Source organism: Hippoglossus hippoglossus, chromosome 13 (assembly GCF_009819705.1).
Source record: "Hippoglossus hippoglossus isolate fHipHip1 chromosome 13, fHipHip1.pri, whole genome shotgun sequence".
Classification (NCBI taxonomy): Eukaryota; Metazoa; Chordata; class Actinopteri; order Pleuronectiformes; family Pleuronectidae; genus Hippoglossus; species Hippoglossus hippoglossus.
Window position 1 is genome coordinate 24,543,684 of NC_047163.1, and position 15,528 is coordinate 24,559,211.

At 41.8% G+C, this 15,528-nt stretch overlaps 1 protein-coding gene across 3 annotated transcripts in view; it reads left to right on the top strand.

Annotated features, from left to right (window-relative positions):
• Positions 1-15,528, top strand: part of lsamp (limbic system associated membrane protein) — a 607,348-nt gene that overhangs the window by 565,062 nt on the left and 26,758 nt on the right. For all 3 annotated transcript variants that reach the window (XM_034604932.1, XM_034604931.1, XM_034604930.1), the window contains one exon: positions 4,433-4,558. In XM_034604932.1, coding sequence (XP_034460823.1) covers positions 4,433-4,558 — 126 coding nt within the window. The remainder of the gene's footprint in view (positions 1-4,432; positions 4,559-15,528) is intronic.

Genomic DNA, 15,528 nt, shown 5'->3' on the forward strand with positions numbered 1-15,528 from the left:
GATTACAATTCACTCCTTTCTTCTCCCTCCTCCCACTTCACCGCTGACAGCAGGACGCCAGGCACTATATTGCCGTAAGAGCTGAAATGTCATCCACACTTCTTTCCCTTACGATTGTCTTCCTTTGTTCATCTTGTCTCCTTTTTCCACTTCTCATCCCCATCCTTCCTCCTCCCATTTATAGAGGTGACAGGGTTATCAGAGTATGAGCGCTCGTTTTTTCCTCGCCGATCCATTTTTATCTATGCGTCCGGCGATTAATTCTCCCGTCGCGCATCCTGCTAAGCCAATCAACTTCCACCAACCCACCCTGCTGTGGTTGTTTTTTAGGTGGGGAGGGGATAAAAAATCCAATTGGATTCTTTGTCACCTCAATCGAGTGCCTCCACCCCGACGCCCCCCTCGCTCCATCTCCCCATATCTGCAAAACGCATCTTCATTTCGGTTCGGTCTTTTGACAACAACTCTGTATGACTTCACTTAAGATGCTGTGTGGCACAATTGTGACTGTCTTGTCAGTTGGTATTAGAGAGATGGGTTACTCGGGGATGCTCTGTGTGTGTGTGTGTGTGTGTGTGTGTGTGTGTGTGTGTGTGTGTGTGTGTGTGTGTGTGTGTGTGTATGTGTATGTATGTGTGACGGGGAAAAAGAGAGAGATGTTAGTTTTGGTGGAGGCTGATTGTGATGTCGTACAGAGACAAAGCTTCAATAATAACTTTGCTGGAGGAGCAATCTGAAAGAGAGAAATATTGTTTCTTGGAAAACATGGTCGATGGGGCAGCTCCATTTCAATTCAACAAAGCCAGCCTTGTTGGATTTAAATAGTATATATATACCCAAGTGTTTTTTTGGTGGGGAATAAGAAAACAAAAGAATGAAAGAAGAAAAGTCTTCAACAAAATGGAAAGCTGTGAACCCAGAAGCCTTGGTGCCCTTTGTGGTATCTGGCATGGATACCACCCACTACAGCAGTATGACTAGTGTGCATTATTTATTGTAGGGCCAGTGAGTAACTTTAATGGAGCTGTTGGGGTTTAAGTGCGATTGTTTATGGACAAATTTACAACTGTTTTTGAAAGCTGGCAGAGTCTGTTACTTTTCACACCAGCTTTTTTGCAAACTGATTGTGTTGCTGTTGACACTTTGAAGCAGGTAACCCATAAGCTTTAATGGTTTACTTCCCAACCTTGTTCTTTATCCGTAAATCATTTGGACAGCGAAACAAAGGTGAAGCTAATGTGTAGCCCGGTTGTTTCAGTCTTGGCAATTAAGGTTTATTACCGCTGACCCATAAATCTGATGCAATTATAATGTTGCAAAAATTGACATTTTGGCACAAACTTGTATATCCGCCACTTAACTCCAGCTGATGATTAAGAAATATGAAGGCAGAGCAGTGTCAGCTTCAGTTTTAGTCCATCAAAGACGTTTTCAAGTCTTCGTCTGACCTTAACAGGTTAACAGAATCTACTTGACTATATTTGTTCTCAAATACGTTTTTTTGGGGGGGGACTTTAATGGATGGATGTGTTGAGGTCAAACAAAGATTAGAAAATTGAAATTATTCATTCATGAATGTGAAGTGATGAAAAAGATCTTAACAAAGAGTGTTTTGATAAATGATGTGAAAAGAATACAGAATAGGTATTCAATGTTTCTACCCATTGAAGGTTAACATGAAAGATCTTCTTTTTATTATTATTCTGAAAAGATGACTTTTCTATTTTATGCATTGTATTCATGGTAGTTTGTACAAATGTTTCTTGCAATTCGTGTAGCAACTAAATATGATGATGTTTTGTAAATGCTAGTTTACATATAATGATAGTGGTTGATAACGATGTATGTTCAATGATGTGTGGCTTTGCTCAAAGCTATAGAGCTAACAGTAACAAAGGAAGGACTTCAAGGTCCACATTACTGAATCAGAAATTGTGCATTGATGTTGGACATATATTTGGCCCCTCTGTGTAAAATCAGGCCCCTTTATAGCCCTGAGTTGAAAATCCTGATAAGCATGATGTACTGTTAAAGAGCCTGGCAATGTTTTTACCATTAAGAGCTTATACATGAATACATATACTTATATATACTACATGAATCCTTTAAAGGAGGAATAATGGCAAAGATATCCTGTGGTGGCGTTTAAATAAAATAAAATGAAGAAAAATAATAAAATACAGACATTTAAACATTAAACAGCAACAACAGGTCATAAGTGTTCATTTGATAAACAGTAAACACATTTCTTGTACTCTTGATCTTAGATTTGTGAAGAATGGTCTATATAGAACATAATGGCTCATTAAATGGCTACAAACTACAAATTTGTTAAAAGCTATGTTAATTTTCCTGTGGCTTTAAGCTCATTGTGACTCACTCAGTTGGTTCAGGATAACAACACTGCAGAAAGAGAAAAGGCCAAGGTGTGTCTCACCTTTGTGGCCGCTTGATGTACAAGTAGATTAGGAGTACAAGGAGTGGATCATAGATCCATGGCTGCATAAGGTGAATAATAACTGCCCTAAAGACAAGCAATAAACACAGAAGTGGAGCAGATCAAAAGTTAATTTTACATGTGTGAGGCAACGAGACCACAGGCTGCCAGACATCATCCATGTCCACAGTTTCAGCGTCACACGTCATTACTAAATTCAAAAATTCTAATATTTGTACATTTGTTCTTCAGAATAATCTGAGTGATATGAAAACAAATAAACATTCAATGTCCGATTTTTAAGGAGAATAATAATAATCAGAAGGATTATAGGTAGATTACATTTCTTTTAAAGTTTAAAAAATCATTTTAACAATGAATTTGTTCTTAAATGTGATTGTTGGTCAAAGAATCCAACTACTGAAGATTGTTGAGGCTCCATCTGCTTAGTATGCAAGAATAACTGTGAAAAGATAATAATCATATGGTTTTATATAGTGCCTTTAAATGTACTCAAGGCCACTTGGGTACTTGGAAAATGTAAAAATGAAAGAAACACAAAATAATAAAAGAAATGTTACCTGAGCATGAAGAAAACTATAGTAGTCAAATGAACCTGCTTGTGAACAGGTGGGCTCTAAGGAGTTCTGTTGGTGGCTGCCACACTGACGACCCTGTCACCGTGTAGGTTCTCAGGCTGGTGCGGGGGATGGCGAGCAGCGGATAAAATAAGTATCACTTCTGCAAACAGCTGGTAAACTCACCTCCCAAACATCAACTCTGCTGGTGAGGAGCCATAGTTTTAGGTTTATCGTGTTCCACCATTGCGCTGCGACGTCAACTAGGAAAAGATCAGTGTGAGACATAATGTCACGCAGAAAAAATGCATCATCACTTTCAAGGCTGCTCAAATACAGAAGAAGAAGAAATTACCGAGTTCACCTGGGTGGCATGTTTCCGAGCTGTATTTTCGATGACCTGACACATACATACATACACACACATGCATTCCTTCCTGAAATTAGAATAGTAAATCCACATATCACAGGTTGAGCGGGGAAAAAAACAGTTACCTTTCTTCACTCGCCCGCATTATGCATGTCCCAGCATTCATCATGTTCCAGACTCATTGATCATTATTTGTACCTCTGCATATCTGCATACACGATACCTTATCCCAACCCCTTCACCCACGGTTTGTGAAAACAATGATGGATACCCTCTACGTCGTTCATGACTGATTGCATCGTAGCTGCTGACTCGCTTGTACCTTCTCAATTCGTCTGAAGAATTTTTTATATATATATATATATATATATATATATATATATACCCCTCTAGGTTCTCGTTTGTTTGTGTGGGGGTGAGAGCAGTTGGAGGAATATCTCCGTGTTACTTTGACCATCTGTGTTTTCCTCACACAGACACATACAAATATTCTTCATTTCACCTTTAAATTTTCAGTTGTGTATTAAATGCCTACTTTCGTCTGCACTGAATCAGTGCCAAGCGTCTGGAGGGTCCCCATATGACAAGAGCAGCAATCAGTTTTCATGAGCTCAGGTCCCGAGGCAGGAGATTAAATTGCTTATTTGGATCTTAGGTTGAGAAAGTTTACTCTAAGTACCTCTCTGGGATACGGCAGTAGGAAAAGGGTTTTCTAAAGCTTCTCGAAACTCTTCCTTTCAACAGAGAGATTCAAGGTCAGCTTGTGTTTCATTTAACCTCTCTTTACAGCCAATAGTTACAGTGAAGGACTCAATGGGAGTAAAGCAGCTGGCATGGTACACAGGGCTTTTAGTGCAAACTTTAGTTTTAGAGAAAGGTGAACAAAACATGTTTAACATTTCAAGGTCTATAAAAAGAGCACAAATGTCAGTTGTAAAACTTCAAAAGGTTGAGACCTCTCATCTAAGTCTGTGTGAAGTAAAGCTCACTCTTCATACTCTCTTCACAACCTTATTAACCTGGATGTCTTTTCTCTTGTGTCTCCAGTTCCTGCCAACATCTACAAAGTGTCAGAGGACATCATTGTGAATGAGGGCAGTAATGTGACACTCAGTTGTTTGGCCAATGGCAGACCAGACCCTGCAATCACCTGGCGGCTGCTCAACCCTTCAGGTAAGAATCAGCCAATCATTGCTCATTACCATATATGTCCATCTAGACGTGCAGCCAGATTCTTTCATTGTCTAAATGCCAAATCTCCTTTCAAACATATGTTTTAATGCAGTGTAAATGTAAAGGTTAGAGATGTAAAAGACTATGAAGACATTAAATGGATGTAAGCACAGAGAATCCACATTTTTGTAGAAGAATTTTTATTTTTTTGTTCATCACACACGCACGCTAGAAATAAGAAGGCTTTCACACCTACCTCTCCTGGTCCGGACCTTTGGACTTTTCAGTTTAGCATGAACCAAAATATCAGGTGTGAAAGGTGCCTCAGACCAAAGTCTGGACCAACAGACCAACATTTATTCCAACTAAAATAGGTGGTCTCTGTCCAAATTAAAATGTTCAGTTTATGTGTGGTGTGTGTGGGTAATTCGAACCAGTTACAGGAAGTTGAGGAGGAGGAGGAGAAGTGGAGGCATTAGTGGTCTCTCCAGAAATGGAGTTGCAGAGGCTTACAGGATTATCTGCAGTCATTTTGCCCACATTAAACAGTGTTGAATATTGAGACTGACACTGGTGAGGCTGTTAGTACTACCAAAATGATATTACAGTAATTTGACATATGACAAACAAAATTAACCGGTTAATTCATTTTTTCTATTCAAACTGAATGACTATTACCTGCCAAAAGACGCAGACATCAGACGCAAGCCCATTTACAAACCGTCTACATCAGTGTCAAGTACAGGTGATGACGTAGGTCATGACGACAGAACATAGGTATGTAAAAGACATGGACCTTGGTTCGGACTTTCAGGTGTGAGAAGGCCTCAAGATCTCAGCTCATTTGAGATTCAGATCATCACGGTGAGGGAGCTTCTCCAAACCAGCAGCTCTCTCCATGATGCAGATTTTCCTGATAGTAAGCAAATGGACTAAAGGCTAAAACAAAGTGGTGCAGATAGGTTTACTCTTAAGTCAATATTTAGATATTCAGCAAGATGTATCCTCAGTAACTTCCTGTTCCAAAGTGCAGGAAAAAGCCTCACTGTCAAACCGGTGTTGTCATCACCCGATCATCGCATATTGGAGCCTGGCACCATGTGTGTAGACAGGAAACTGACAAACTGAAGTTAGGGAATATCTCAAAGGTGTATAGAGCTTTTCAGATGTTTTTGTTTTTTTTCACTAACTTTATTCAAGTCTGGACCTCCTTTCAAAAACCTCCTTTTGTACACAAATGCCCAATCATTAATTATCATACACTTCAAACCAGAAGTGAGAAGCAGGACCAACTATATTCATTGACTCTTTTACACTAAAATCTACATGTTTTTATACGCATCTTGAACTTAGTAAAAATGTCATAGGGTTCAGTTCTGTGGTCCTTAACTCCATCTTCTAGGGCAGTGGGGTTCATTTCACATCTCTGTACAATGACCAGCTGTTTCATAGAATACATACACTGGTCTGGTGCTTCTTTCACAATGAAGAATAAATCTCAGAAGTGCACATTGTTTACCATCAAAAATTCTGTGCATGTTTAGTTTTGAACCTCATGTTTCACTTTTTCATCCTGGGCGTGTACCTGTGACACCAAATATGCTCAATATGACAGTATTTAGGTTTGGATTTGGACCGAGTCTACTTTGAACTTGTTCATACTACACGATTTTTAGCTTACTTTTCCAGGGGCTGACGAGTTTCAGAACTCGCAGACGTAAGCCCCAAATCGTTGTTCAATAGGCATTTGCTGTCTGCGAACTCTTTCAAGATGGTGTTCAAGGCGCTTCCCAACACGTTGTAGCCTCCTAATAATTTCTAGCTGCCTAAATGTCTGGACAAATCGATCACAGCTACAGACACAGTGCAAGACACGGATGAAGGTACATCTAGGGGTAATGTGACTTTTACTTTAATGCAAGGTACTATGAAATGAATTTAGCTGTAGTAAGTTTGAGTATGAGTAAATAATGCAACTGTGTATTCATCAAATACTTTTCCTGATTTATAAAAACAATGTATTATTGGACATGCTGAGAATATTTATTATGATTTGCCTTTTCTATACAACTGTGATGTGACGTTCACTGAAGCGTTTCACCTCCTTCAGCCTTATGTTTCGTTCTGTGAGCAGGACTCACGATCACACGACAGCAAGTCGATTATTGTGAACTACACAGCGATCCAATGACTTTGAAAGAGTATGTTGGTTCCAGATGACGCATGTAAACACCTTCCTGTTTAGGTCCTGACCTCTGTGAAAAGTCAGGTACAAATACTGATATTCTTTGAGTCCCATGTTTCTCTAACGACAGGGAGAGTTTCTGATAATACTACATATATATTAGCCGTGTTGATGCTTATACATGCCACAGAAGTGTGCACATTGGTACATCCCTCCACACAAGTTGCTGTTGCTTTGGGATTTAATCCATTTTCGGAGAAAAAATAAATGTCCACGACCGCTGAAAAGCTTGTAGTCTGATGTATGGAGATGCTCAAGTTGACAGCAGCTCAGTTTGATTACAGCTGTGTGCAGGTTGAAAGCAATTCTGTTTGTGTGTCTATATCAATTACTGTTTTGTTTTGTCCCAATCCAGACATATTTCATCAAGTACATCTGCCTTTGCACCTGGAAGCTGAACAACTTTTGTAGGCGTAGTTGCCTTTTTTGTCTGTTTTTATTAAAGGAGAGAGATTTGTTGAGCCTCATCCTACGAGCCATATGGATCTTACAAATCCCTGTTAACATAATTTTCTTCCTGTCTAAACTCCTCCAGGTTCAGATGGTTCACAATGTTATTGTAGGTAAAGCTATTGACAGCTTTTCTTCCAAGAAAATAAATGGAGATGTGGATGTGGAGGGAAGGAAAAAGCAATATCCAATAGCTACAATAGACTCTGCCTCACTATGTACACTTCTGCAAGTTCTATAAGGTGCCTTCCATACGGTCGCTTTTCTTTTCATTATTCAACTTTTTCTATGTCTTGTTGGGGGATTAGTGGGCAGAGCACCTTTGACAAGTCTCTCTTCTTTACTAAAAGACCATGAACATTGAAGCAGAAGGAGTGTAGCAGAAGGAAAATCCTGTCAGCATCCTGGCAGGATGGGATCCTGTAAGTGCACACGGACACATGTGGTTCCTGAGATGGGGGTCCCGCACTATTTGCAAACACTGGCACTGTTGTTATTTTTGTTGTTGTTATGCGGGTGTCTTTCGCCCCAGAATCCATAAGTCTAGCCCAGTTCGAGAGCGTGTGGGGGACTGCTGAGAGAGATAATGATGTCTGGCAGCCTGTGGTCTCGCTGCTTCACGCCTTCGCCTGCCGGGAGAGCGCCACCTCGCACAGCTATAGCAAGGCGCTTGACTGTTTGCTGGGACCACAGATGTTCACAAGACACAAATGTCAATGCCAAGTCCCAATTCTACAGCATGGGGATCAAGCTCAAGTCTCCACTACGGTTCAAACTAACAATGCGGGTACTTCCAAACATTTCACTGAAAACTGTATCTTTACAGTTATAACAGGTCTAAAGGAACCACTACTGTGAATCAGTATGGAACTCTATTTGAAAGACCGACAGGCCTCCAGCAGAGAACAAGAAGACAGACATATGAGATCTTTGGAGTGAAAAAGTTCTTCATTTGCAGCAGCTGTAGAACCTTACTTAATTTACGTTCAATCAAAGTAGATTCTTCATTGGTCTCATAATGAGACAACAATAAATTGGGTCTTACTGGTCACCAGAGCCATGCATCTCATAAATGAACAGAACCAAAATACAGTGACCGATGAGTATGTATCTACTAATTCCAGAAATCTCTGTCTCCCTGTGGCTCAGATAACCATTCAACCATTTGGCTCCACACTTTTATATTATTAAGGGCCCAAGGTAGTGCAGTGTTGAATTTGGTGCGATTTGGACATGCAATGCTTTCAGTATTAATTAACATTGAATAAATAAACTGACAATGACAATGGATTCTGGGTACTGAGTCAAGCTTCACCTCGGGCTGGGCAATTAACTGAAAATGCATTAAAACCGACATTTAACCTTAAATAATCGTCCATACACCGTAATCGAGGTAAAAGTTTGAAGCAATCGTGATATTGATTTTGAAGTCATATCGCCCAGCCCTAGCTTCACCCAGCTTTGACTAAACAGGTGAGCAGCAGTTGCAAGCTAAGGCTTCAGTATTCTGTGGACTGAGTCTATGTCAGTCCGGACTTGCTGCATCTTAATAAATGCAGGTCACCTTTACAGTTTCAGAAAGACACCTACAACCAGCATTACCACAAACCAAATAAACATCCCACACCATTGATCAATTATGCAACTTAACCTGCCTCACTGAGCGGCTCAAAAAAGCATCAGGGCTCCATTTGCCACTTAAATGTGGAAAAAAAACCACATGCAGAACATCAGTGTCATAAAGTCACGGCACTTACAGGTAATTGCACTGAACTCAGGCTGTTGTTTTGTTCACTAAGGGCAGGGTTGTGGAAAAAAGAATTAGGCAAATATATTCACATTGCCTGACAAATATTTAAAAGACTTATTTGCCGTTCATTATTAACAAGTTCAAGCCAAGTCTGAAATCAATGCAGATAACTCTCGATCTGAATTTGCGACTGCACCCCGACTCGAGTCAAGACTTTGAGTGCCAACATCTGACTGGAGCTCATCCTTGCAGAGCCACATGCATATGCAAATTCTGACTGATGACTTTGTGCCCATGTCGGTGTGCACGGATGAGTGAAAATCCAATGGCACTCACACACTAGATAGAAAAAAGATAAACTCCCATCTTGCCACATCGCCTGCGCCTCTATCCTTATGAAGCCCTCCAGTGACCACATTATTCTCTCAGACTTGCACCCTGACCACAACATGCATAATTTACACCCGTCCTCAATTTAAATCTAATTTCCAACCCATAACCAAATATCAAACAGAGGGAATCTACCAAGTCTCATTTAGTAAAACCCCTCACATGAGTCAGGAACTCATTCCAGAGACTTTCATACAGGAAATGGTCTTTAGATTGAGGACACGGTGTCTCCTTCGCAAGCCACAGAGACAACAGTCCGTCAAATTAATGACAGGCATCCTGACATGTTGGTCCGATAGACAGATGATACACTGTTTTTCTTTGGCTTTTCTTTTCAATTGAAAATCTTGCTTCTGAACGGCATGGCTCGCGCTCAATGAGAAATTATTTAATGGAAACCAATTTGCATGCCCTTGACAAAAAGAACAAACTGTGTCTCACTGTTTGAAGAATAAAGACATGGTAACATTTTCATATTTTCGAAAAGCTCCAGCAGCTACTGCAGCTACAGCCATGAGCAAACAGTATATAGCTTGCAAACAAAGTATTCCACTCTTGCTTAAAGTAAGCATCTTTTTTCTAAAGTGCCCGCTCCCATCTGCTTCTAAGAGCATAAGCTTTTAAGTCAGAGGCAGCAGAGGAGTTATGCACGAAGAAAAAGAAAGTAAACCTGTCCTAATGGCAATATGGTGTTTAATGATTTTTACCCTGTCAATATTCAGTTGGTTGGATTTAAAGTACCATTGATTAGTTGATAAATGCATTAGTGAAACATCAGAACTGTTTTGAAAGGATAAGGGTAAAGTTCTTCGCTGCCTGACTGAAAAGACGTGTCACATGAGGATGTCACTTTAAGCTTTACAATGTGCATTTTCTGACATTTCATTAATCGAACATGTCATTTGTTCATTGAGAAATTGTCCAGAGATGAATTAATATTGAAATTTAGCTTTAGGCTTTAGTTGCAGCCCTTGTCAAAGTTAAGATCACCTGCATGTGCATGACAACTTGGTGACCTCAGTGTTAGCAGGGCCACAGAACAAAGGGTTGTTTCCCTTCTGAGATATTAGGCGGCAAGCTACGGAGGTAATTGTCCACTAATCAGTAGTTCAATCCCTGGATGTCTTAAGTGTCCTTGAGCAAGGCATTGAACCCCAAATTGCCTAATGCTGTGCGATGAGATTACATACAAGGTGGATGTGAAGACGCAAACAGAGGCGATTTTCACTCGTTTTACTGACCTGAAATTCACGTATAATTATTTTGACTTGAGTGAAAGATTCTTGTGACGCCATGTCGCAAAAGCCAATCAGCTTTGAGATTGAAACTCACTGGACTCAGGTTTAGGCACTGACCCCAGGTAGCAGGTCATCAAACCAGCCACTGGTCAGCTTCAGGTATTGCTGGAAACAGCAGTCATCCAGAAGCAGGATCCTGGAGAAGATGGTGAGAGTCTGCAAGCTCTGTGCGCCTCAGGAGGGTCTTGTGGGCAGACACATGACAATGGTGGCAGCTCCGGCGTTTCCCCATCAGGTGCAACGCAGAAACTGAAATCACTTAAGCCAATAGTCCTCCTCTTCTCTTTTTCCAGAGGAGAACGTGCAAATATTTGTGTGTCATGTTTGCTTGCATTGCTCGTGACGTGAGGATTTGCTTTGCGTTTGGTGTGAACGCACCAAGACAAGACAATGGCACAGTATCTGAACGGGATTTGTGATAAAAGAAGTGTAATTAGAAGTGTATGACTGGGTGTGTAGCACTTTGTGTGGTTGGTTTGGACTAGAAAAGCTCTATATATGCTGTCCATTTAATTTACATACCAAAGTGTATGTACTGTCCATAAATCTGACAAGCTCTACCAAGTTAATTAGACCCAATGGATGATGCCATGGTTTTATTAAGTTTTTACACATTGCATAACTCAAAATGTAATACATACCCAAGGAGAGTCTAAAGAACAAGCCATTAAGTCAAACTGACTATAACAACCCAGAAAGTTTTGTTGGAAAAACATTTCTTCTCTGGGGCTTAGGTGCAAAACTATGAAACAATCCCATACAATTCACACACCAGATGATGCCTCTCATGCTGGGGTTGAACCTTTTCGGCAGACTGTCAAAATTTGGTATTCTATTTTAGGAATTGTTTATGAGAAAGTTAATAACAGAGTTTCTTAGGTTATCCACATTGATTATGCTTGTCATCTGCCTCTATGGGGCCATCCAAACTGAAAACTGTTCTTTCTCAGCGCAGCACAATCTTATCTCTGTTGTTGTTGCCTGTGTCGCTCAGTAATCACCCAGCTAATGAGATTATAACTGACATGTTAGGCATCTCGATGACAGATCTGCACGCTTGATAGATTGAAAGACGACCAGAAAGAATGCTCAGTGCTGAGAATATGCACAGTATACACACTGACGTATATATACTTTACATCAAAAAGATACTGTGATTGTCACTGAGACACAAGGTCAGGCAGGTTATTGCCTGCACCTCTCTGAGCCACATTTGTAATTAAGGGATTGTGGGACTGGATTGAATGAATTTTCCTGAGGTCTCATAATACATCACCAGCGCAGGGCTCAGGCGGACAGAGAGTATTGGACCTGCTGTGCCGAGTCTGCGGAAAGCCATCGCATGACATGAGGAATACTACACAATAACCTTCAGAGCATGATCTAAGATGACAATGATGCAGGAGAACCCTCGTTGTGAGTAACAGTGAGAACAAGCAAACTAGGTGCTCATTAAAGTGGAACAGTTCACCTAAAGCGTTGTATTTGTTGTTTGGCTTAAATTACCACATAGCAATCAAAGTGTGATACTATTTATTATTATATTCTTTTGAGAAATCCTACTTTCACTGTTGCAATTAGGATTTGAAAGTTGACGTACATTTGATTCAAAAGCCCATAACTTACAAGAACTCAGTTTGGAAAAAGTTGATGTCTGATATGTTGGGGTTTAGTCGGGATTTAACAACATTTGATTTTGTGGACTTCCTGTTATTTACAGTTTCCTCTGAGCTTAAAAGTCCTCTCCCTCAGCTCCCTGTCTCAGATGAGACGATAGCATTTATAAATCAATGAGCGTTAATGGCTTTTAACGGGATTCTCTTCGTCAGTGTAATTCATTTGCAGAGTAAGTGTTGCTATCATTTTATACTTCCACTGCGGTTTGAGCTTCAAATTAGAGTGAAAATATCGACTGGTACCAGCTCCGAGCAGTTTGCCATGATGACCAGCTGAGAAACCTCAGGACAAACAAAACAAACATCCATCGCGTGTGCCATTACATTGGTGTCTCATTAGACCGGTTGCTTTGACCACAGCAAAGGAAACTTTGAAGATCTGAGGTGGACCTGGTGTATAATATCCACTGAATCAGTGTGACATCTCTTTTACCTGTGTGAGACACTGGGCATGTACTGTAGATAGTGGGCTATCTTGCAGCTCTTGTACTTTTTATCAAAACATTTTTTGCTCAGCCTCTGCGTGGGCGCTGCTGTGAATATTGACCAAGTAGTACATTGCTCAGACTTGTGAGGCGAATGATCAATAGAGCTTGGAGGGACAGGGTGGGGAGCAGAGGTGAAGGGAAATTCGGAAAGATAGGAAGATGAGAGGAGATGATAGAGAGAGAAGAAGTGATCAGTGTGTGCACAAGAGAGACGGAGAACGAAGGCACACGTGTGGCACAGCAGGCATGTGAAAAACCTCCAGTGTCGACGCAACACACATGTGTTGAGCCCTAAGCCTGCTGATCTCTTTAGCTTGCTGGTTCCCAGCTTGAGTCCAATCCAGATTTTTTTTTCAACTCCCCCAGAATAGTTGCCTAAGTTTGGAGACTGAAGGCCCTGGGTAGTGGGAGGAGAATGGCAGCCCCCCCATCGAGCACAATGAGGGGGGAAATGGAGCCGCTGGTCAAGCAAGGAATCCTACACTGCACGCCTCTCAGACCACCAAAATAGAAGTCAGACAAGTATGAAAAATACAAGCCCTCTGGCTGCCTCTGGTATTCCATGACACAAGGAGGACCCACACAGAGCTGGAAAAGAGGTGGAACTGGTGGAAGTTGTGCTAACCTCAGGGAAGAAAGGAAAAGAAAGAAACAAAGAAAAAACAAAAAGGCTCCAGGCTGGAGATGGGGAGTAAGAACAGAACTGTGTTTTATTATGCAAATGACCAGTTTCATTAGATGTGCAATCATTCTTATCATTAGTTATAGTAACTCCAGTAGTTAATTAATGTTCAATTATGCATCTGAGATCCTCTCACCTCTCTGGTGTAATAGAGTTTGTCAGTCATTTGGCGCTGCAGGGAGGACAACCCGCAGCGAACCTCGCGTCCGCTCGAGCAAAGACAGACACATCTGGACCGTCTGAGGAGCTCGCAGTGAAAGTAGCGTGACACTGATGATTTATACTGAAGTCATAAAGAAGCCATGACTTATTTATGATGCCGCACCCTGGCGGCTGTATGCACTGTGGCTGCGGAGTCTCTCCTGTAACCAAAATATCAAGTTCCTCAACACCTTTTACCTGTCCATCAGCGGCCATGCTTACTGTTATTGTGTCCTTGAGCGACACACTGAACCTGTGAGGTGCTCTGGATAATAGCATCAGCTAACTGCAAGCTATGAATCTACCACAACAGTTTCATTGCAACAAAGACATCTGTCCACATGAATTGATTTGGACCACGGCCCACGCTCCCACACTATATGATCCGGCTGCATATTAAAGTCGTAACCCTTTTATAACCGTTCTTGGAAGGGCAGCCTTTTAGAGGTTTGACGATGAGTGCCCTTGACATTCCTCCCACGACGGTCTAGCAGTGTCGGCCATACTCCAAGACTGGGGCTGGGGAAAGTCTTCCCAGGACTGTCACATTGTCAGGAAATATCTCTCCCTGTTCCTGCCTGCGACTCTTTGTCCTTCCATCCTCAGCTGTCGTTCTGTCTTCCTCTGCCTCATTTTCACTCTGACTGTCTCCTCTTCTTTCCGTCACCCTCCCATCTCTTACTTCAGCAGAGTATGACAGTCACTTCAGTTGTCCTTTCTGCACCTCATCTCACTGTCTGGGGAGAGACAGAGAGCTACAGAGCGCAGCAGGCGCAACACACACACACACACATATCTCTGTCTCTCAGGAGGGAGTGGAGTAGGCAGGAGTGGAGATACATAGGTGTCGCAGTAATGTAACTGCTGTGTAGTAGGAGTGGGTGAGCAGATTAGGAAGGAGACACACACACACACACACACACACACACACACACACACCACTGTGTGCAAGCTGCCAGTGACAGAGAGGAGCTGACAAGCCTGCTGATTGTGGGAGTGAAGTGTAGGTGGTGACAGGTCCTTGTCAGAGCTACCCAAGTCGAACCTCGTGCTCCATGTCTCCAGCTGTGTACAACTGTTTGTGTGGGGTTTTCTGTGTGTGTGTGTGTGTGTATGTGTGTGTGTGTGTGTGTGCGGGCGTGCTTTTGGGGAAGCAAGAGAGCACAGCTGCTCATCCGTCTCTCAGCAGGTCTCAGATCTGCCCACGATCACTGCTCTCGTGTTTGTTTACAATCAGCACCATTGGCAGCTGGTCTGAAATCAGTCTGCCGTCACACTGTGCATGAAACATCATGAGCACAGCTTGCCCTGCATCTACCCAACCTCATTAGGTGTAGTCACCGCTGGGCTGGCTCAACACCAACACAATCGTCACAACCGTACAGAAACTCAGCAAAAAAAAATCCCCACAGTCCATAATCACAGTCTGTGGAGTTCAGCCTTTGTCATTACCTATGGGAGTGTCAGTTTCAGACATCTTCCACAAATGAGGGCTGTCACTTTTCCCAAAAATCAAGTTCAAACGAATTTGACATGACACACAATTTGCCCAGTATATTGTAACCCCTGCACGCACATGGGCAGACAAGGTTGAACAGTTGAGGTTGCTCCGCTCGTCTGTGGTGCCTCCTCAGCTACTGTTTCAATTGCATGGTACAAAAACAACAAACAGCTTCACCTCTTTCCTCTAAGGTGTAGAAACCAGAGGACGGCATTTTGCTAGCATCCTGCATTTTCTGACAGTGATCGCCCCCTGCTGGATCCGGGGACTAACTACTTCCAATGGTCTG